Source organism: Rutidosis leptorrhynchoides, chromosome 3 (genome assembly GCF_046630445.1).
Source record: "Rutidosis leptorrhynchoides isolate AG116_Rl617_1_P2 chromosome 3, CSIRO_AGI_Rlap_v1, whole genome shotgun sequence".
NCBI classification, from domain to species: domain Eukaryota; kingdom Viridiplantae; phylum Streptophyta; class Magnoliopsida; order Asterales; family Asteraceae; genus Rutidosis; species Rutidosis leptorrhynchoides.
In genome coordinates, this window is record NC_092335.1 from 241,607,157 (window position 1) to 241,632,460 (window position 25,304).

The 25,304-nt window shown below is 36.0% G+C and overlaps 1 protein-coding gene across 1 annotated transcript; it reads right to left on the minus strand.

Moving 5' to 3' along the window:
- Positions 1-9,176: 9,176 nt before the first annotated feature.
- On the minus strand, positions 9,177-12,600 carry LOC139897309 (zinc finger CCCH domain-containing protein 14-like). The gene is made up of 3 exons (XM_071880004.1): positions 12,515-12,600; positions 11,768-11,828; positions 9,177-10,211 (listed from the first exon to the last, which is right to left on the minus strand). Exons 1-3 carry the CDS (start codon positions 12,570-12,572, stop codon positions 9,470-9,472), a joined length of 861 nt encoding a protein of 286 aa, XP_071736105.1. The 5' UTR covers positions 12,573-12,600; the 3' UTR covers positions 9,177-9,469.
- Positions 12,601-25,304: the final 12,704 nt, after the last annotated feature.

Consider the following 25,304-nt stretch of genomic DNA (forward strand, 5'->3'; position numbering starts at 1 on the left):
CAAAACAGCCCGCGGTGTTACTACGACGGCGTAAATCCGGTTTTACGGTATTTTTCGTGTTTCCAGGTTTTAAATCATTAAGTTAGCATATCATATAGATATAGAACATGTGTTTAGTTGATTTTAAAAGTCAAGTTAGAAGGATTAACTTTTATTTGCGAACAAGTTTAGAATTAACTAAACTATGTTCTAGTGATTACAAGTTTAAACCTTCGAATAAGATAGCTTTATATGTATGAATCGAATGATGTTATGAACATCATTACTACCTTAAGTTCCTTGGATAAACCTGCTGGAAAATAGAAAAATGGATCTAGCTTCAACGGATCCTTGGATGGCTCGAAGTTCTTGAAGCAGAATCATGACACGAAAACAAGTTCAAGTAAGATCATCACTTGAAATAAGATTGTTATAGTTATAGAAATTGAACCAAAGTTTGAATATGATTATTACCTTGTATTAGAATGATAACCTACTGTAAGAAACAAAGATTTCTTGAGGTTGGATGATCACCTTACAAGATTGGAAGTGAGCTAGCAAACTTGAAAGTATTCTTGATTTTATGTAACTAGAACTTGTAGAATTTATGAAGAACACTTAGAACTTGAAGATAGAACTTGAGAGAGATCAATTAGATGAAGAAAATTGAAGAATGAAAGTGTTTGTAGGTGTTTTTGGTCGTTGGTGTATGGATTAGATATAAAGGATATGTAATTTTGTTTTCATGTAAATAAGTCATGAATGATTACTCATATTTTTGTAATTTTATGAGATATTTCATGCTAGTTGCCAAATGATGGTTCCCACATGTGTTAGGTGACTCACATGGGCTGCTAATAGCTGATCATTGGAGTGTATATACCAATAGTACATACATCTAAAAGCTGTGTATTGTACGAGTACGAATACGGGTGCATACGAGTAGAATTGTTGATGAAACTGAACGAGGATGTAATTGTAAGCATTTTTGTTAAGTAGAAGTATTTTGATAAGTGTATTGAAGTCTTTCAAAAGTGTATAAATACATATTAAAACACTACATGTATATACATTTTAACTGAGTCGTTAAGTCATCGTTAGTCGTTACATGTAAGTGTTGTTTTGAAACCTTTAGGTTAACGATCTTGTTAAATGTTGTTAACCCAATGTTTATAATATCAAATGAGATTTTAAATTATTATATTATCATGATATTATCATGTATGAATATCTCTTAATATGATATATATACATTAAATGTCTTTACAACGATAATCGTTACATATATGTCTCATTTAAAAATCATTAAGTTAGTAGTCTTGTTTTTACATATGTAGTTCATTGTTAATATACTTAATGATATGTTTACTTATCATAGTATCATGTTAACTATATATATATCCATATATATGTCATCATATAGTTTTTACAAGTTTTAACGTTCGTGAATCACCGGTCAACTTGGGTGGTCAATTGTCTATATGAAACATATTTCAATTAATCAAGTCTTAAAAAGTTTGATTGCTTAACATGTTGGAAACATTTAATCATGTAAATATCAATCTCAATTAATATATATAAACATGGAAAAGTTTGGGTCACTACATAGGATGCGCGCTATCTTTTGTAAAACGCTATCTTTTTATGAATGCAAACTGGTTTTCAAACAGCATGTAGTATTCAACTGTGTAAAGATTCGGTTGTTGGCGAATCGTACACGATGGTTTTGTACGGGGCGTCACAGAAGTTAAAGTATCTTCGATCCGAAAACGGCGGTGAATACTCTTCCAGGAAGTTCGATGCCTATTGCAGATCATATGGCATCTGACATGAGAAGACAGTTCCACGTACCCCTCAACACAATGGTATAGCAGAAAGAATGAATCGAACAATCATGGAACGTGTTCGGAGTATGCTCAGTACGGCTAAGCTGCCAAAGCCATTCTGGAGAGAAGCGGTCAGAGCCGCTTGTTATTTGATCAATCGATCTCCATCAGTACCACTGAATTTTGAAGTTCCGGAGAAACTTTGGTCTGGAAAGGATCCACCATACTCTCACTTAAGAGTATTTTTTTTTTTTTTTTTTGAAAGGCAAGGTTAGTTGTTAGTTGTTAGAATCGAACCTGGGTCACTCTCGAATCCATGAAACATGGATACCAATGAAGCAAGGCCTCATTGGCTACTTAAGAGTATTTGGATGTTTGGCGTACGCACATGTATCCAAGGAGCTCAGGCAAAAGTTGGATGTAAAATCTACTCCATGCATATTCATAGGCTATGGAGATGAAGAATTTGGATACAGATTATGGGATCCAAAGGAGAAAAAGGTGATCAGAAGTAGGGACGTGGTGTTCCATGAAAGCCAGACAATAGAAGATATTGAAAAGCTCACAATATCTCAGAAGACAAATGTTGCTGCTCAGGTGCTAGAGGCAACAATGGAATCATTCATGAGAAATGAATTTTCAGTGCAAGAAGAAATGCCAGAAGTAGAAGATAATGAGGAAAATGACGGTGCTAAGCAGGGGGAGCCACAACCCCATTTGCCAGACGTTCCAGCACCATCACAAGGTCAAGATGATGGTGGATCTCCTCAGAATGTTTCAGAAGTTCGTAGATCTGAACGGAGCCGGATTCCATCGAGTAGATATCCAGAATCCGAATACCTTCTACTTACTGAAGATGGAGAACCAGAGAGTTTTCATGAAGCAGTAGCTCATAAGGATAAAGAAAAATGGTTGCTCGCAATGCAGGATGAGATGGATTCTCTGCAGAAAAATCAAACTTATGAGATTGTAGAACTTCCACGCGGGAAGAAGGCACTGAAAAATAAATGGGTGTTCAAGCTGAAAAAGGATGGCAGCGAAAAAGTGGTGAAATACAAAGCACGACTTGTAGTCAAAGGATTCCAACAGAAGAAAGGGATTGATTTTGACGAGATATTTTCACCAGTAGTCAAGATGACTTCAATTAGAGTCATACTTGGATTGGTTTCAAGTATGAACTTGGAGCTTGAACAGATGGATGTAAAGACAGCTTTTCTTCATGGAGATTTACATGAAGAAATTTACATGGAGCAGCCAGAAGGTTTTGAGGTTTCAGGAGATAACCTCGTATGCAAGTTGAAGAAAAGTTTGCAGGCACCTAGGCAGTGGTACAAGAAGTTTGACTCGTGCATGATGAGTCAAGGGTACAAGAAAACTACAGCAGATGAGTGTGTCTACATTCAGAAGTTTTCTGAAGGAGATTTCGTTGCTCTTCTACTATATGTAGATGATATTTTGATCGTAGGGAAAGATGCAACGAAGATCAACCAGCTGAAGAAAGAACTCTCTAAGTCTATTGACATGAAAGACTTAGGACAGGCTCAACAGATTTTGGGAATGCAAATAACCCGAGACAGAAAGAATAAAAGGTTATGGCTATTTCAGGAGAAGTATATTGAACGAGTGCTTTCACGTTTCAATATGAACAATGCCAAACCTGTTAGCATTCCATTAGCCAACCATTTCAAGTTAAGCAAGAGTTCTTGTCCCTCATCCAAGGAAGAGATCGGGGAGATGTCTTCAGTACCATATTCTTCAGCAGTTGGAAGTTTGATGTATGCAATGGTGTGTACAAGGCCCGATATTGCTCACGCAGTGGGAACAGTGAGTTGTTTTCTCTCGAACCCCGGGAAAGAGCATTGAAATGCGGTAAACTGGATTCTCAGATATCTTAAGGGTACAACGAATCTATGTCTTTGTTACGGGGGAGCTGATCCAATCTTGGAAGGCTATACAGATGCGGATATGGCCGGAGATCTTGATAGTAGGAAATCTACTTCAGGATTCATTTACACTTTTGCAGGAGGAGCTGTTTCATGGCAGTCAAGACTACAGAAGTGTGTTGCATTATCCACAACTGAAGCAGAGTATATTGCTGCCGCAGAAGCTGAAAAAGAAATGTTGTGGTTAAAGCGTTATCTTCAAGAATTTGGAATCAAGCAAAAGGAGTACAAGGTACATTGTGACAGTCAGAGTGCTCTAGATTTGAGCAAGAACTCCATGTACCATTCCCGTACAAAACATATTGATATTCACTATCATTGGATACGCGAGATAATTGATCGACAACTGTTGAGACTAGTGAAGATCCATACAAAGGAGAATTCTGTGGATATGTTAACAAAGGTGGTGACTCGAGAGAAGTTGGAATTATGCAGAGACATAACTGGAATGTTCGTGGATTCGGCTGGAGGGGGAGAATTGATGGTTTCCAGCCATATTCCAGCTTCACCTTCTAGATGCCGTAATCAAGATTTGTTTCTAGATATTCAAAGAAGACAGCTTTGAACAACTCATACGGAAGTAGCAAACTTGAACACGATGACGGCCGCCAACTTCCACCAACCTTCTTCGTTCACACCATTCACCGCCATAGAATTTTTGCTATAAATAGAGGTGCAAACCTCAGTTGTAAATCATCCCAAAATCACTCAGAGAAGTGTAATCACAACCTAGAGAGTGTGTGTGAGTTTGAGAGTTTTTTGTAAGAGTTTTGTAATACTCTGTAAATCTATACTTGTAAGTAATAGAGTTATTTTCTCTCAAATTTGTATCTCCCAACGTCCAGGCGATTCTCTCTTCCTAACACTGGGGTGACACTTGAGTGCTGATGAACGTTGGAATATGCGCAATGGACGTGAAGGTCAAATTCACAATCTGAACATGAATAACATAATCCGTTTCCAATGAGTTTACATGAATTGCAGTAAAATGAATTGGAGGGATAAGTTGGGTAAGGAAATAAAGTAAGAGGATGAGATGGGTGTGATGGGTGTTTTAGTGATCGAGTTGCTCGAAAGCATTGTTCATGTAATATGAAATTGCATTGCCAACAAACGTACGTAGTCCCACTGACTAACGAGTTGCAGCCGGAGCATGACTTTTTCGCAACTTGATCATGTTCTTGGTGCATTGTGAGGTTATGCACATGAGTAAAATGTTTGTACCCATCATCCATATTTTTGTTGGTTTTTTTTTTTTTTTTTTTTGGGTATGAGTTTATGTGTTTAATGGCATGAGATGGGTGTAAATAGGACTGTTTTTGCCAATTAGTAACTTAGTGAATAATGGGTTGGAATGGGTTTGGTCAACTTATAAAAAGTCAAAGTCAGCTCTTTTTGCAATGGCAATAGTTTAATGAAAATAAAATTGGCGGGAAGCTAATATAATTCAGATTGTCAACTCTTTCTGTAGATGCTTTTGTGAATAGTCTTCAGTTTGATCATGATCATGAGTCATCATGTTTCATTGTTTCTTTAATAAGTTGCACACTTGAGATACTGAACAATGATAGGTAAAGCCACTACCATCTTCAAAGCATGCATAAAAAATGTGCCATTTTGTCATTTAGGCGATAAAAAGGCGAGCTATTTTTTTGTTTTTTGTTTTTTTTTTTTTTTTTTCTTGTGCCAAAAACAAAAACTTTTATAAATACGGAAAACGTTTTCAAATAGAAAACATCTTCAACAAAGATACAACGATAGAAACTCCGATGAGATTCATACCTAGAAAGCAGCAACCTAACAATTGAGTACACATGATATAAAACTCATCTAGTCTGGTTGGATAGCTTCCACTAATAATACATATTATTGCACTGATGTATAACAACTTTAAAGAAATGAAAGTACCAATTTCTTGAAAAATATCTATCCATAATTCCACGTATGCTCATAAAACATGAAAATAGTAATTTGTATCAGGATCTTGGTACCATTAGAGGCCCGATTTGTGATGATGAATTAGAATGTCTTGATCATACTATCTTTTCTTGCAAATTGGCATCGAAAATTTGAGATCGTGTGTTTAAATGGTGGAAATTGGTTCATCATCATAGGCTATGCACGTCCAATGCTTTTATAGGAAATGGACACAATTTCTCAACATCGTTGGGTAAGAATCTATGGCACAATCCGTAGAGTGGATTACGGACTATATGATTTGGATGTATAGGAATATGGTCGCGTTTATTAAGAAGTACTCCATGAGTGCTTCAATTTTAAGTGAAATTCAGTTAAAGAGCTTCGAATGAATATCGAATACGTTGAAAGAAAAAAAAAAGCATCGATTGGCATCTAGGGATCACCAACCCTCTTGCCTTTGATGTTTCTCTATCAAATAGGGTGGGCGTTGGTTGATAATCATCATGCTCCCATCTCTTTTTAATTCTGGGTCCTCTTCGATCATTACATACTCGCAGTTTCTAGATTACTTCGCCTTGCTCTGAGTGCTGTTTATTTCAAGCTATATGCATGCTTAGAATTCCACTAGTTTTGGATCTTGGCTAGCTGTTTGCAACCTGGAAGGGGTTGTTCAAGATAGAGTCAAACGGTTGGGGTCGGATCGCCTTGTCGTTGTAAACTCAGTACTGTGGTTCGCCTCTTAGCTCTACTTGGTTTTTTCCAAGTCCATTCTCTTGTCATGTTTCTTCCTTCTTGCTGGTTTCACAGCTTTTCTTATTTTTACCTTTGATCTTTCTTATTTTTTGTTTATATATATTTCGTCTTCTTATTCTTGTTTTCTTTGTAATGGGAACCCATATATTGTACATTTTTTGTAACTTTTGTAATAAATTGTTTCTCACCTTTAAAAAAAAATGTATCAGGACCGAGTCCAACCACATGTGATTTGCTATATTCGAAGCTAGCTAAGCCATTATTTCATAACATGTTAAATTAACTTGAAGAATATACATAGTGCCGCAAAGGTCATTTTTAATCATGTTATTAATTAATTAATTAATTAATTAATTAATTAATTAATTAGATTAGATTAGATACATGGTATCCTTGTGTGTTGGTCCAATGGTAATGACCCATAGCTCTTCGTTAGAGGTTGGGAGTTCGATTCCCTGAGGCGAACGTTGCACACAAGGATATTCCTTGATCTTGAATCCACTCAAAGTAACATTTCGCACATTGCGTTGCGGGGGGCAGCGGGGAGGGGGTTTTACTGGTCATGCCCTCGAATTGGTCCGGGTTTCCACGTTGCACACAAGGATATTCCTTGATCTTGAATCCACTCAAAGTCGCATTTCGCACATTGCGTTCCGGGGTCAGCGGGAAGGAGGTTTTACTGGTGATGCCCTCGAATTAGTCCGGGTTTCCTCCGGTACTATTATTATTATGAAATAATCACAAGGATTGTGGGATTGGCCAAACTGCAATAAAAAAAAAAAATTAGATACATGGTCACTAGTATTTATTTAAATGACATCATCAATTCTCAACTTGGAATACGTCAATACTTCATTTTTATTTATGTTTATGAAAAACAGGAACGTTCCTTTTCAGTTTTAAACAAGTAATTAAACGTATATAACTCGATGTGATTAAGAATCATATATATATGTAACAAAATAAACAGAACAGTTCACATCTCACCACATAATAATTAAGAAGAAACTTAACACATTTGTGAAAATGGGAAGACAATTAGAAGCCATAATCAACCATTTTAGCCACCAACATCCTCTACATCTCGCTTCTAACCCTTACCCATCTCAAATATGTTCAGCTTGTAAACAAACTCTACAAACTGATCAACCATTTTATACATGCAAATTAGCATCATGCAACACCTACTCACTCCACCTCAAATGCTCCCAATTACCATACAAAATCACCCACCCATGCCACCACAACCACCCCCTCTCTTTACTCGTAAAACCACAAAACCCTAATGGCGTTTTCGCTTGCAATGCTTGTGGTATACATGGTGACGGTTTTTCGTACAATTGCAAAGATTGCAATGTTAGTGTCCATGTTATGTGTGCTATCTTGCCGTTGTCTTTATCACATTTAAGACATTGTCACCAACTTAATCTTGTGTTTTCGTCCCCGTATGGGACTAATGTTTTTTCTTGTGATGTGTGTGGTGTAAATGGCGGTTATTCGTGGTTGTATACTTGTAAAGCGTGTGGATTTGATGCTCATTTGTCATGTGCGACGTCGTCTAATAAGCCACATGTTGTGACTGGAGTTCCAAAAAGTATTATTGCCCCTCCGGATAATTTGTTCTTGAACCAATTCACTAATCTGAAAGATCAATATTTGCAACAAATAATGAGTGGTGTTGCTAGTAGTAGTAACACGAATAATCACTTCCTGCAAGCAATGACGGGTGGTGGCGGCGGTGGTGGTGGTGGTGCAAGTAATCAAAATTTTCTAGCGATGATGGCCGGAGGCGGTGGTGGTGGCGGAGGTGGTGGTGGTGGTGCAAGTAATCAGATTCTTCAAGCGATGATGGGAGGTGGTGGTGGAGGAGGTGGTGGTGGTGGTGGTGCAAGTAATCAGATTCTTCAAGCGATGATGGGAGGCGGTGGTGGAGGGCTGGATTTAAGTTCGATTCTTGGAAATGGTTGTGATTTTGGTGGATTAATGGGGGCTGGATTGAGAGGTTTTGGTTTTTAAAATTATTCATCTTTCTATATTGCTTCATCTTCTTTTTCAAGCTTTAAAAAATTGCAAATTGTAAATGTTAACCGGACTGATCATCGTGTTCTGTCTTTCGTTTTTCTTGTAATTCTTGAAAAATAATACTTTTTGTTATGCAATCTTTATTGTTAGAATCAAGATCTTAATCCTTATCGCTATTAATCATTCATAGATTTCATCGTTTAGCCTCCCTGACGAGACCAGGTGAACTGCGCCCATTAGCACCCCCTCTATTCAAGAGCCCAATTAATTCAATATTGTACGCTATCAAGAATTGAACTTGGGTTTCGTACTTCATTGGGAACTAAGTGGTCACTTGCGGCAGTGGTTTCATTTTCCCTACTAATACAGTAATACTAACTAATCAAATGTTTGACAAACTAATGACAGATTCATAGTTTACAATCGAGCAATAAGTAACTGTATGTCAAATTCACGTCAACTAGGGGAAGAAAATATCAAATGCCGTTGATTGGTCATTTGATCTTACTAGATTTTTTTAAGATTAAACAGATTCGAGAATCAACAAGTACAATTCAAACCTAGCTCAACAGATCTAAAAACCAAAACAAGAGGTCACGCCAACAGAATGAAACACAAATACAAGGAAACTAAAAATGACTAACAATACCAACAAAGAAATCCTAATACAACGATTGCATTAGTATAAAAATAAAAAAAACAAGCATCAACAACAAACAAACGAACCGCCAGCAAAACAAAAGGTTAAAATAAAATAGTAATCACCAAAAAGTAAGAATATCGCTTATGTTACTATTCTAACCACCAATCAACCTTAGAGTTCACTATATTTAAGACCTAATATATTTCATTAAGAATGTAAACACAACCAAACTAGATTAACTTTTTGCTAAAAAGAAGGCTAAAGTCTCACTTTTGATCACCGGTCAAGTAAGTAAACACCTAATCATCATCATATACTATAGTGAAAACCAAAAAAATTACCAAAATTTTTAGTTTCAATCCCAATCATATACTCACACATAATTAAGTACGAAGCTCATCTGCTCCATGCGCAAAATGACACCGATCCCCAAAACTACACTGCCCTTTCGCAAAATTCTCACACATCTTCGTCTTAAAATTGTTTCCTCCACCAGGTTGCTGCTGCTGCTGCTGCAGCTGAAACCCACTTCCTTTCCTTCCACCTCCAGTTGTCGCACTAAGGCTCACAATTATATCACGAACCATGGCACTTGCTTCTTGTATCTGATCAAAACTACCTTCAAGCTCAATATTCTTTTGTTTCTCATCTGTCTCATGGTCTCTTACATGCAGCTTCACCCCAGTTTGCCGGCATATATGCTTCGAGTTCACCCCACCTTTGCCTATAACGGGCCCCGCCAAGGCTGCGTCGATGCTGATCTTGGCTGTAGCCGACTGACCAAAGTTGGCCACAGCAGGTAAAGATGGTTCAAACTGCCCTTGGTACCCACCATGGCCACTGTAATTCATTGGGCCACGGGGGTTTTCATATGGTCTACCACCAAGTTCAGCCTCGCTATGGGCATAACGACAATTATCACCGAATTTGCATCCCTCGGGTGTATTAAGCTTGTTGCATAACTTGCTTTTCATTGGAGGAGCCGGACCATCAGTGAAGGATTGCTGTATAAAGGGTTTTCTACTGAGGGGCCCACCCACGTTTGTGAACTGGTCTGGAGCTTTGTAGCCACCAGGAACGTAGTGTGAGAAATGGCATCCTTCACCAAACGGACAGCCAGAGAAACTGCATTAACCAGGAAACCAATTAGTTGATCCAAGGTATATAATACAAATAAATAGCAAAATGGGCTACAAAAATGAATATAGACATAAGCAGCAAAGGCAAAAGAAAAAGAAAAAGATAGTGTAGAAGACAATCAGAGTAAATTCATTTGATATCTACATATCGAAAATTTACAGGTCTAAAACAAAAATGGATAAACAACCAGCTAAAATACAATCCCTTCAACAATTCACCACTACATGAGCCTATGAACCTTAAGCATATAAACAGTAAACATTTCATTCTTAACAATGTCTACCATGTCAATCGCATAAAAATGCTAAGGAATTCTGTTAGCAAACCTTTTCAAGTAAAACGTACATGAATTTCAATTTCCATGAATAATAAGAATTTTGGTCCAAAACATCAAATTTATAGGCCAGGAATATTAAATATAACTATCTGATATGTAATTAGTATCACCCTTCAGCACCAAATCCCATCAAACACTACAACTCATGAACAGATTGAGTGAAACATGAAACATCTCAAACTAGGATGAATGGGTTCCAGGACAACTAGGCTAGAAAAGCAAGCTTAAATCGAAAAACTCATCAGCTCTTAGATATTCGATCAAACAGTGATAATAACAAAACACCGGTGAGGTCAGTTGAGTACAAAAGACAACGCCCAGTTATACCACTAACAGGATGCAGCATCTCAATGCAAGTTCACCTCTTTAGTTATTTTGATACTATTCATCAGTTCGGACTCTTACTGTCTACACCATACGCTCAAAAGAGAATGATAATCTATTGTAAACTAGCCTCGTAATCGTGCAGTGTGACGGCAGTGGAGATGGTGTTAAAGTGTGTAAAGGAGAATAAAAGTCTTGGTGTGTTTTTTGAAAGTGTGTTGTCATAGTTTCGTGCTACCAAATTGTAATATAATCCTGCTAGAGAATGTTAACAACCAATTTGGTTGTTTTCTAGTCCTGATCTCTATCGATAACCTATTCGTACGAAACAAGGATACAAAAGTGTGTTGTCATAGTTTCGTGCTACCAAATTGTAATATAATCCTGCTAGAGAATGTTAACAACCAATTTGGTTGTTTTCTAGTCCTGATCTCTATCGATAACCTATTCGTACGAAACAAGGATACTAACTATGTTTCTCAGCACTCTCTTTATTTCCATTCTCTATTTCATTCCATTCAACAAAATTCCCAATTACCAAAAGTACCCTTAGTATGGACACTAGTAAAATGTACACAATGACACATGGGATTATTACAAATTAATTAAAACCATGGAACTGGTCAAACGCATTCTCAGTATATGAGAAAAAGTTGATCAAAAGAATATCATATTACCATACCTTATCAAGTACTACACTTTGCATAACTAGTAGTTAAACAATATTGCATAACTAGCTACAGCCACATTTACTTACAAAATTGCTCTCAAATAGCACCACTTGACATTATTAAGACAAGGCACAAGATTGAAAAGACACGATTACATTTTAAACGATTATACTCCAATGTGTTTCTCTTGTATAGGGTAAGATTTTAACCTGAAAAACTTCATGCATGGCTTTGATTTGCTTCCTACACCAGGTGTAAAGCTCTCCATTTCTGTTACATAAGATTAATTACCTTGTTTTAGCTGATATTTAACTGAATTCAATTATGTATCTTTCGAGTAGCATCATAGAATTAGTTCATTTATTATACTTTTAATTAGCCATATAAGCAGGTCCTGAAAATTTTTTCAGTACCAATTACATTTTAATGATATTTTTATGTTAGTTTACCTTTAAATAACTACAAATTCGAAAAATATATGTAGTCTGAGTGGTTAAATTTGATAGTGTGATGTGCAATTTAAAAGGAAAAACTATAAATTTGAAAAATATATTGGGTCCTACACTTAAATTTAGTGGTGTCCTAAACAATTTAAAGGATTTTTTCTGCTAAAATTTTTTAAACTAGTAGTATTCCGTAACATCACGGTTCAACACATAGATTCGCCGTTGCATATTAGTAATTATTGGAGTATCAACTAACAAAAAAGTAGCACATCACATATACCCGAAATTTAATATACTTTCTTAACTAGTCAGTTCATCCACTTATTACAAAAAAGCTTCTTCTAAGTTTAGTCCCAAACTTTCCAACTTTTAACACAGAATAATGATTAATATATCCTATAGATTCATAGATACATAGAACATATATAACTATAAAATAGTCAAGATTAGCAAGTTGAAAGAAACCTTTAAAATAGTAAAGTGATAATACAAGTTAAAATTAAAACTAACCTTCTCTAGTTCGTTTCGTAGCTCCGTTTCTGCTTCTGTTACGTCCATCAAAATCCATAGTAATTTCAAATTTAAGCAAAAACTGAGGTTTTGGTGGTTGAATTAGGTTTTGCAAGTATAAATTTGTAGAAATCGTGAAGATGATGAAAAAAGAAAACCCAAAAAGAAAGGCGGTTTGACGGAACTAAAATTTGGGGATTTAAATTTGGTTTACCTTTTGTAAACGTGCCCGCCCTCGTCTTGTTTTATGCTCCCGTAACTCAGTTTGGACTAGCCTCAGTGATTGAGCCCGCAAACAATTCATAAATTGGTACGGAGTATTTGGTATGAACTTTCAAAATTAGGAATATTAACCGAAACGTGTTTTCACAAATTGTGTATTTTGTATAAGAACTAACCCAAAAATAAAAATTGCTGAAAAGCCCCTGTAAATCACAAACTCAAAATTTACCTTGCGTCCACTTGCGATTTCCGATCGGATGAATTACCAGAACTTGGGTCGCAAACTGGTCATTTGTGACTTGCGATCTGGAAACGATAAGATAAGATTTTCTGAAAATTTCTAGTTTTTACTGAGTGATATGTCATACATTTTTTTTTGAAAGGCAATATGTCATACATTTAAAATAGAATAGCCAAATATCATTACCCTTATATACTAATTGTCACCCGAGATTTGGTCGTTTTATTCCAAAATACTTCAAATAAAACATTCTCCTCTTCCTTAAAAGGATTTCCTCACCGACTAAAACAAAATAAAAAATTAGGGTTCACCTCGCCTCTATGATTTGGGTAATTATTCGGGCGATTCCTCTTCTTTCTGATTTCTACTTACTGATTCCTTGGAATCGTGTATAGATGCTTACGAATTCTACCCTTTTACTCTGATTTCTTCCAATCGATTGGAAATACAGTCAACTCTTCGTTCCGTGTGTTACAAATCAGCTTCGTGTAGCTGATTCATTTAAATCTAGCGAAGTTGTTGGTCGCTTATCTGTTTTTTCTGATTCATTACAATCGATTCAAATACGGCTGAAAAGATTACCGCCATAGCCACCACCGTTGTAACCATCGTTGCCGCAATTTGAGATATTTCTGTCCTTCCAAGCATTAGAAGGTATTGTCTACTGTTTTTTACTTAAGTAATGAGGTTTTTGCAAGTCTAAAAAAAAATTTATGTTGCTGACTTTATGGATATTTTTTTTTTGTTAGGTTTTGCACCAAATATGCTTGAAAATGGTTGCAAGGAACCGGTTGCAATGGTGTTGTTGGTGGTTGTCGCTGTTTGCATTAAATGGCCACTTTCGTTTACATTTGTTCTTTTACTGTTTTAAGCACTTCGTTATTATGATATGAATGCTTGAAATTGTGGCTAATGTTTTAGGACTTACGACTATTACTAGATTTTTTCGATTGTGGGCTACGATTGGATAAAATGAGTTGTATCTTGGCAAGGCAACTGAGTTGCGGCCATGGCAGCTCATGTACTTCTGGATGACCAAAAATAAGTTGTATGTTGGCAGCCTTATATACTAATAGACACCCGAGTATTGGTCGTTTTGTTCAAAAAAACTCCAATAACGACATTCTGATGATGAACTGAAAAGCATATAGTTGCAATGGAATAGATATGTCATATCTTGGCAGGGCAACCAATTAGTTGCATCCATGACGATTTTTTATTTATTTTTGCTTGGAGCTATATATATGCATCTGACTCAATTTAGCCTGCTTTGTCATTTTAGTATTGCAATAGATTGTATGTTGAGTTCCTTTATTTTGAAAAGTTTTACAATGGGAGGCTGTGATGATTAATTTGTGGCAATTTAATTGAGTATAATGAGAATAAATGGCTACTATATTGGCAGGGGTTAGCAGCCATGGCGTCGCATGGCAACCTACAATTTGCAGTCATGGAGTGGCGTGGCAACCTACGAGTTGCAGCCATTGCGTGGCGGGGAGACTTACGGGTTGCTGCCATGACATTTCATGTTCTCATGCTTGAATGTATGCAAATTACTGAGCCTCAGTTATCTTTTTCTTTATTTGATACTATTTTTTTCAAAATTAAATTTTATTGTTACTGTGTGCACACACTTTTTTTTTTTTTTTTTTACTGTTGTGCTGTTCTTACCAAAAAATGAAAATCCTTTTGGGATTTTGATAATCTTTGAAATTTTTTACTTTTGTGTCGTCAAAATGATGAATCTGTGATGATTTTGAGTTGCAACGGTAACACTTAATCTTTTTATCCACGAAGTTATATATAGAAGTGCCTCATAGGTACATATTAAGTCATTTGCACCTATTGGGTTATGAGAGTTTGTCAAAAATCGTTGTTGGCTTATGTGGTTCCTGTTTAGATTTTGGAATTTCATTATGTAAAGCTCTAATGTTTTTGTGTATTATAAGCAACTCATTCATTCACAAGTGGTGCATTATCATGTAGGATGGTTTCGTTTTGTAATTTGCAAATATGTTACACGAATCAAATATCTAGCACGATTTCATTCATTGACAAGTGGTGAAGAAAACTCCAATACCGAGCAGAAACACTTATCCAAGTTATCGGGAGACATGTTTGACAATGGGGTTAGTGGGCAATGATAAGGAATGGACTAACGCCTTAGAAGAAGCATGTATGACAATGGAGCAATACTACTTTATTGCGATGTCGCCAACCCTTTGAAGCTTTGGAAGAAGGTATATCTTCTTCTAATCTATAGTTTATGTTTTACAATAATATTTTCAGCATTGTAGTTTTTTTAGCTTTATAATCTATTTGGCGATTTTCTATTGTGAGACACAAAAAGGTTTATGAGTACCAAGTGTTTTATTACCATTTTTTTACTAAGTATGTAATTTGTTGAGTTTACTAAGTATGTAATTTGTGGAGCTTTACGATACAGCCACAAAAATTGATTGGACTACCACCAGCTGATAGACACAGGTAAGCACCATTCTCAATACCTAAAGAAATATTATCTATATACACTGTAACATAAACTATATGAAACAACAGGATAACATGAAGAAATATCGACCCCAGAATCCACAATACCAATACCACTGACTCCAGCAAAATCAAATGAAAATGCAACCGCAAAAAAAAAAAAAAAAAATCCTCTTTGAAGACAGCTGAAATGTCCCGTTCTTATTGATTAAAAACGTTCCCTATTAATTGATTTCGTTGCGAGGTTTTGACCTCTATATGAGACGTTTTTCAAAGACTGCATTCATTTTTAAAACAAACCATAACCTTTATTTCATAAATAAAGGTTTAAAAAGCTTTACGTAGATTATCAAATAATGATAATCTAAAATATCCTGTTTACACACGACCATTACATAATGGTTTACAATACAAATATGTTACATCGAAATCAGTTTCTTGAATGCAGTTTTTACACAATATCATACAAACATGGACTCCAAATCTTATCCTTATTTTAGTATGCAACAGCGGAAGCTCTTAGTATTCACCTGAGAATAAACATGCTTTAAACGTCAACAAAAATGTTGGTGAGTTATAGGTTTAACCTATATATATCAAATCGTAACAATAGACCACAAGATTTCATATTTCAATACACATCCCATACATAGAGATAAAAATCATTCATATGGTGAACACCTGGTAACCGACATTAACAAGATGCATATATATAAGAATATCCCCATCATTCCGGGACACCCTTCGGATATGATATAAATTTCGAAGTACTAAAGCATCCGGTACTTTGGATGGGTTTGTTAGGCCCAATAGATCTATCTTTAGGATTCGCGTCAATTAGGGTGTCTGTTCCCTAATTCTTAGATTACCAGACTTAATAAAAAGGGGCATATTCGATTTCGATAATTCAACCATAGAATGTAGTTTCACGTACTTGTGTCTATTTTGTAAATCATTTATAAAACCTGCATGTATTCTCATCCCAAAAATATTAGATTTTAAAAGTGGGACTATAACTCACTTTCACAGATTTTTACTTCGTCGGGAAGTAAGACTTGGCCACTGGTTGATTCACGAACCTATAACAATATATACATATATATATCAAAGTATGTTCAAAATATATTTACAACACTTTTAATATATTTTGATGTTTTAAGTTTATTAAGTCAGCTGTTCTCGTTAGTAACCTAAAACTAGTTGTCCACAGTTAGATGTACAGAAATAAATTGATAAATATTATCTTGAATCAATCCACGACCCAGTGTATACGTATCTCAGTATTGATCACAACTCAAACTATATATATTTTGGAATCAACCTCAACCCTGTATAGCTAACTCCAACATTCACATATAGAGTGTCTATGGTTGTTCCGAAATATATATAGATGTGTCGACATGATAGGTCGAAACATTGTATACGTGTCTATGGTATCTCAAGATTACATAATATACAATACAAGTTGATTAAGTTATGGTTGGAATAGATTTGTTACCAATTTTCACGTAGCTAAAATGAGAAAAATTATCCAATCTTGGTTTACCCATAACTTCTTCATTTTAAATCCGTTTTGAGTGAATCAAATTGATATGGTTTCATATTGAACTCTATTTTATGAATCTAAACAGAAAAAGTATAGGTTTATGGTCGGAAAAATAAGTTACAAGTCATTTTTATAAAGGTAGTCATTTCAGTCGAAAGAACGACGTCTAGATGACCATTTTAGAAAACATACTTCCACTTTGAGTTTAACCATAATTTTTGGATATAGTTTCATGTTCATAATAAAAATCATTTTCCCAGAATAACAACTTTTAAATCAAAGTTTATCATAGTTTTTAATTAACTAACCCAAAACAGCCCGCGGTGTTACTACGACGGCGTAAATCCGGTTTTACGGTATTTTTCATGTTTCCAGGTTTTAAATCATTAAGTTAGCATATCATATAGATATAGAATATGTGTTTAGTTGATTTTAAAAGTCAATTTAGAAGGATTAACTTTTATTTGCGAACAAGTTTAGAATTAACTAAACTATGTTCTAGTGATTACAAGTTTAAACCTTCGAATAAGATAGCTTTATATGTATGAATCGAATGATGTTATGAACATCATTACTACCTCAAGTTCCTTGGATAAACCTACTGAAAATGAGAAAAATAGATCTAGCTTCAAAGGATCCTTGGATGGCTTGAAAGTTCTTGAAGCAAAATCATGACACAAAAACAATTTCAAGTAAGATTTCCACTCGAAATAAGATTGTTATAGTTATAGAAATTGAATTAAAGTTTGAATATGATTATTACCTTGTATTATAAAGATAACCTACTGTAAGTAACAAAGGTTTCTTGATCTTGGATGATTACTTGGAATGGATTTATAAAACTTGGAAGTAAACTTTCAATCTTGGAAGTTTTCTTGATTTTATGAAACTAGAACTTTTGGAATTTATGAAGAACACTTAGAACTTGAAGATAGAACTTGAGAGAGATCAATTAGATGAAGAATATTGAAGAATGAAAGTGTTTGTAGGTGTTTTTAGTCGTTGGTGTATGGATTAGATATAAAGGATATGTAATTTTGTTTTCATGTAAATAAGTCATGAATGATTACTCATATTTTTGTAATTTTATGAGATATTTCATGCTAGTTGCCAAATGATGGTTCCCACATGTGTTAGGTGACTCACATGGTCTGCTAAGAGCTGATCATTGGAGTGTATATACCAATAGTACATACATCTAAAAGCTGTGTATTGTACGATTACGAATACGGGTGCATACGAGTAGAATTGTTGATTAAACTGAACGAGGATGTAATTGTAAGCATTTTTGTTAAGTAGAAGTATTTTGATAAGTGTCTTGAAGTCTTTCAAAAGTGTATGAATACATATTAAAACACTACATGTATATACATTTTAACTGAGTCGTTAAGTCATCGTTAGTCGTTACATGTAATTGTGGTTTTGAAACCTTTAGGTTAACGATCTTGTTGAATGTTGTTAACCCATTATTTATTATAACAAATGAGATGTTAAATTGTTATATTATCATGATATTATGATATATAATATATCTTAGTATGATATATATACAGTTAAATGCCGTTACAACGATAATCGTTACATATATGTCTCGTTTCGAAATCATTAAGTTAGTAGTCTTATTTTTACATATGTATTTCATTGTTAATACACTTAATAATATATTTACTTATCATTTAACATAATTAACCAAGTGTATCAATATCTTAATATGATTCATATGTACCTAGTAAGACGTTGTTATAACGATAATCGTTATATATATCGTTTTCGAGTTTCTTAAATTAATAGTCTCATTTTTATGTATATAACTCATTGTTAAAATACCTAATGAGATACATACTTATAATAAAATCATGTTAACTATATATATAACCATATATATGTCATCGTATAGTTTTTACAAGTTTTAACGTTCGTGAATCACCGGTCAACTTGGGTGGTCAATTGTCTATATGAAACCTATTTCAATTAATCAAGTCTTAACAAGTTTGATTGCTTAACATGTTGGAAACACTTAATCATGTAAATAACAATTTCATTTAATATATATATAAACATGGAAAAGTTCGGGTCACTACAGTACCTACCCGTTAAATAAATTTCGTCCCGAAATTTTAAGCAGTTGGAGGTGTTGACGTATCTTCTGGAAATAAATGCGGGTATTTCTTCTTCATATGATCTTCTCGTTCCCAGGTGAACTCGGGTCCTCTACTAGCATTCCATCGAACCTTAACAATTGGTATCTTGTTTTGCTTAAGTCTTTTAACCTCACGATCCATTATTTCGACGGGTTCTTCGATAAATTGAAGTTTTTCGTTGATTTGGATTTCATCTAACGAAATAGTGAGATCTTCTTTAGCAAAACATTTCTTCAAATTCGAGACGTGGAAAGTGTTATGTACAGCCGCGAGTTGTTGAGGTAACTCAAGTCGGTAAGCTACTGGTCCGACACGATCAATAATCTTGAATGGTCCAATATACCTTGGATTTAATTTCCCTCGTTTACCAAATCGAACAACGCCTTTCCAAGGTACAACTTTAAGCTTGACCATCTCTCCAATTTCAAATTCTATATCTTTTCTTTTAATGTCAGCGTAGCTCTTTTGTCGACTTTGGGCGGTTTTCAACCGTTGTTGAATTTGGATGATCTTCTCGGTAGTTTCTTGTATTATCTCCGGACCCGTAATCTGTCTATCCCCCACTTCACTCCAACAAATCGGAGACCTGCACTTTCTACCATAAAGTGCTTCAAACGGCGCCATCTCAATGCTTGAATGGTAGCTGTTGTTGTAGAAAAATTCTGCTAACGGTAGATGTCGATCCCAACTGTTTCCGAAATCAATAACACATGCTCGTAGCATGTCTTCAAGCGTTTGTATCGTCCTTTCGCTCTGTCCATCAGTTTGTGGATGATAGGCAGTACTCATGTCTAGACGAGTTCCTAATGCTTGCTGTAATGTCTGCCAGAATCTTGAAATAAATCTGCCATCCCTATCAGAGATAATAGAGATTGGTATTCCATGTCTGGAGACGACTTCCTTCAAATACAGTCGTGCTAACTTCTCCATCTTGTCATCTTCTCTTATTGGCAGGAAGTGTGCTGATTTGGTGAGACGATCAACTATTACCCAAATAGTATCAAAACCACTTGCAGTCCTTGGCAATTTAGTGATGAAATCCATGGTAATATTTTCCCATTTCCATTTCGGGATTTCGGGTTGTTGAAGTAGACCTGATGGTTTCTGATGCTCAGCTTTGACCTTAGAACACGTCAAACATTCTCCTACGTATTTAGCAACATCGGCTTTCATACCCGGCCAACAAAAATGTTTCTTGAGATCCTTGTACATCTTCCCCGTTCCAGGATGTATTGAGTATCTGGTTTTATGAGCTTCTCTAAGTACCATTTCTCTCATATCTCTAAATTTTGGTACCCAAATTCTTTCAGCCCTATACCGGGTTCCGTCTTCCCGAATATTAAGATGCTTCTCCGATCCTTTGGGTATTTCATCCTTTAAATTTTCCTCTTTTAAAACTCCTTGTTGCGCCTCCTTTATTTGAGTAGTAAGGTTAGTGTAAATCATTATATTCATAGATTTTACTCGAATGGGTTCTCTGTCCTTTCTGCTCAAGGCGTCGGCTACCACATTTGCCTTCCCCGGGTGGTAACGAATCTCAAAGTCATAATCATTTAATAATTCAATCCACCTACGCTGCCTCATATTCAGTTGTTTCTGATTAAATATGTGTTGAAGACTTTTGTGGTCGGTATATATAATACTTTTGACCCCATATAAGTAGTGCCTCCAAGTCTTTAATGCAAAAACAACTGCGCCTAATTCCAAATCATGCGTCGTATAATTTTGCTCGTGAATCTTCAATTGTCTAGACGCATAAGCAATCACCTTCGTTCGTTGCATTAATACACAACCGAGACCTTGCTTTGATGCGTCACAATAAACCACAAAATCATCATTCCCTTCAGGCAATGACAATATAGGTGTCGTAGTTAGCTTTTTCTTCAATAACTGAAACGCTTTCTCTTGTTCATCCTTCCATTCAAATTTCTTCCCTTTATGCGTTAATGCAGTCAAGGGTTTTGCTATTCTGGAAAAGTCTTGGATGAACCTTCTGTAGTAACCAGCTAGTCCTAAAAACTGGCATATGTGTTTCAGAGTTTTCGGGGTTTCCCACTTTTCAACAGTTTCTATCTTTGCCGGATCTACCTTAATACCTTTTTTGTTCACTATGTGACTGAGGAATTGAACTTCTTCCAACCAAAATGCACACTTTGAAAATTTAACGTACAATTCTTCCTTCCTCAATACTTCTAACACCTTTCTCAAATGTTCACCGTGTTCTTGGTCATTCTTTGAGTAAATAAGTATGTCATCAATGAAAACAATGACAAACTTGTCAAGGTATGGTCCACACACTCGGTTCATAAGGTCCATGAACACAGCTGGTGCATTAGTTAAACCAAACGGCATGACCATAAACTCTTAATGACCGTAACGTGTTCTGAAAGCAGTCTTTGGAATATCATCTTCTTTCACCCGCATTTGATGATACCCGGAACGTAAGTCAATCTTTGAATAAACAGACGAGCCTTGTAGTTGATCAAATAAGTCGTCGATTCTCGGTAGTGGGTAGCGGTTCTTGATGGTAAGTTTGTTCAACTCTCGGTAGTCGATACACAACCTGAATGTACCATCTTTCTTCTTGACAAACAAAACAGGAGCTCCCCACGGTGATGTGCTTGGTCGAATAAAACCACGCTCTAAAAGTTCTTGTAATTGGCTTTGCAGTTCTTTCATCTCGCTGGGTGCGAGTCTGTAAGGAGCACGAGCTATTGGTGCAGCTCCTGGTACAAGATCTATTTGAAATTCAACGGATCGATGTGGGGGTAATCCCGGTAATTCTTTCGAAAATACATCGGGAAATTCTTTTGCGACGGGAACATCATTGATGCTCTTTTCTTCAGTTTGTACTTTCTCGACGTGTGCTAGAACAGCATAGCAACCTTTTCTTATTAGTTTTTGTGCCTTCAAATTACTAATAAGATGTAGCTTCGTGTTGCCCTTTTCTCCGTACACCATTAAGGGTTTTCCTTTTTCTCATATAATGCGAATTGCATTTTTGTAACAAACGATCTCTGCTTTCACTTCTTTCAACCAGTCCATACCGATTATCACATCAAAACTCCCTAACTCTACTGGTATCAAGTCAATCTTAAATGTTTCGCTAACCAGTTTAATTTCTCGATTCTGACATATATTATCTGCTGAAATTAATTTACCATTTGCTAATTCGAGTAAAAATTTACTATCCAATGGCGTCAATGGACAACTTAATTTAGCACAAAAATCTCTACTCATATAGCTTCTATCCGCACCCGAATCAAATAAAACGTAAGCAGATTTATTGTCAATAAGAAACGTACCCGTAACAAGCTCCGGGTCTTCCTGTGCCTCTGCCGCATTAATATTGAAAACTCTTCCGCGGCCTTGTCCATTCCTGTTCTCCTGGTTCGGGCAATTTCTAATAATGTGGCCCGGTTTTCCACATTTATAACAAACTACATTGGCATAACTTGCTCTGACACTACTTGCTCCGCCATTACTCGTTCCGACACCATTTGTTCCTTTCGTTCTGTTAACCCCTGGTCCGTAGACCTCACACTTCGCCACGCTATGACCATTTCTTTTACACTTGTTGCAAAATTTGGTGCAGAACCCCGAGTGATACTTTTCACACCTTTGGCATAGCTGCTTCTGATTGTTGTTGTTGTTGCGGTTGTTATTATTGTTGGGATGATTGTTGTAGTTGCTGTTGTTGCTGTTGTTGTTATTGTTGTTGTTGTTGTTGTTGTTGTTGTTGTTGGGCCGTTTGTTGTAGTTGCGATTGATGTTGCGATTGTTGGGATAATTGTTGCGATTATTATTGTAATTGCTGTTGTTGTTGTATTGGTGATTCTTATCACCATTTTCCTCCCACTTTCTTTTGACTTGCTTCACATTGGCCTCTTCAGCCGTCTGTTCTTTAATTCTTTCCTCAATCTGGTTCACTAGTTTGTGAGCCATTCTACATGCCTGTTGTATGGAAGTGGGCTCGTGTGAACTTATATCTTCTTGGATTCTTTCCGGTAATCCTTTCACAAACGCGTCGATCTTCTCTTCCTCATCTTCAAACGCTCCCGGACACAATAGGCACAATTCTGTGAATCGTCTTTCGTACGTGGTAATATCAAATCCTTGGGTTCGTAACCCTCTAAGTTCTGTCTTGAGCTTATTGACCTCGGTTCTGGGACGGTACTTCACGTTCATCAAGTGCTTGAATGCTGACCACGGTAGTGCGTACGCATCGTCTTGTCTCACTTGCTCTAGATAGGTATTCCACCATGTTAACGCAGAACCTGTGAAGGTATGCGTAGCGTACTTCACTTTGTCCTCTTCAGTACACTTACTTATGGCAAACACCGATTCGACCTTCTCGGTCCACCGTTTCAATCCGATCGGTCCTTCGGTTCCATCAAATTCCAAAGGTTTGCAGGCAGTGAATTCTTTGTAGGTGCATCCTACACGATTTCCTGTACTGCTAGATCTAAGGTTATTGTTGGTATGTAGCGCAGCCTGTACTGCGGCTATGTTTGAAGCTAGAAAAGTACGGAATTCCTCTTCATTCATATTCACGGTGTGTCGAGTAGTCGGTGCCATTTCCTTCAAAATAGTCAAATGGAACAAGTTAATCATACAGAATATTAAGAGTAGTTAATAGTATTTCGTAGCATAATATGAACTCATTTATAAAAGCTTTTTCTTCATATTAGCGTTTTATAAGTTTAAATTCGGTTAGTACCTACCCGTTAAGTTCATATTTAGTAGCTAATATACAATTCAACTACTACAATTCTATATGAAAAACTGATTATAATAATATTTCGCGTTCAAACTTTTATATAATATTTTACAAACTTACAATACCGCTTATTTTACATAAAGCATGAAATATAGCACACAATAACTTTGATACAAGATAGTTGTGAAGATAATTCTAGCTAGTACACAAGTCGTTCAGCAAAGGCAATAAAGACACGTAATTCATACGTCCAGAAACAAGTCATGCATTCTGGTTTTACTAGGACTACTTCCCATCCTTGGTCTTGTGGAACATAACCGTTATGGCCGTTGATAAGACAGCGTGTTGTAACGGCGTCAAAGGGACAAGGGTTACGTAATGTCCAACAGTCCCGTAACAATCTAAAAACCTCATTTCTTACCCCAATTACCGACTCCGTTACTTGTGGGAACGTTTTGTTTAATATTTGTAGCCCGATGTTCTTGTTCTCACTTTGGTGAGAAGCGAACATTACTAACCCGTAAGCATAGCATGCTTCTTTATGTTGCATGTTAGCCGCTTTTTCTAAATCATGAAGTCCTATATTCGGATACATTGAGTCAAAATAATTTCTTAACCCGTTGCGTAAAATAGCATTTGGGTTCCCCGCAATATATGCGTCAAAGTAAACACATCGTAACTTATGGGTTTCCCAATGTGATATCCCCCATCTTTCAAACGAAAGTCTCTTATAAACCAAGACATTCTTGGAACGTTCTTCGAATGTCTTACAAACTGATTTCGCCTTAAATAGTTGTGCCGAGGAATTCTGACCGACTCTAGACAAGATTTCATCAATCATGTCTCCGGGTAGGTCTCTTAAAATATTGGGTTGTCTATCCATTTTGTGTTTTTAAACTGTAAAATAGACAAGAGTTAGATTCATAAAAAAAATTACTTATTAATACAAGCAATTTTTACATATATCATAAAGCATAAGCACACTATATTACATATATTACACCACACAAATACGACTATCTTATTTCGACACGCTCGTTTCTTCTACTTTGGTTTTGGTTCGTTTTGCCAAGTTTCTAGGGATATATGATGTTCCCCTAATACGAGCCGTCGTTTTCCACATTGGTTTAGAAAAACCTGGTGGTTTAGAGGTTCCCGGGTCATTGTTACAACTTAAGGGCTTCGGGGGTTGACGATACATATAAAGTTCATCGGGGTTGGAATTAGATTTCTCTATTTTTATGCCCTTTCCCTTATTATTTTCTTTTGCCTTTTTAAATTCAGTTGGGGTAATTTCTATAACATCATCGGAATTCTCGTCAGAATCCGATTCATCGGAGAATTGGTAATCCTCCCAATATTTTGCTTCCTTGGCGGAAACACCATTGACCATAATTAATCTTGGTCGGTTGGTTGAGGATTTTCTTTTA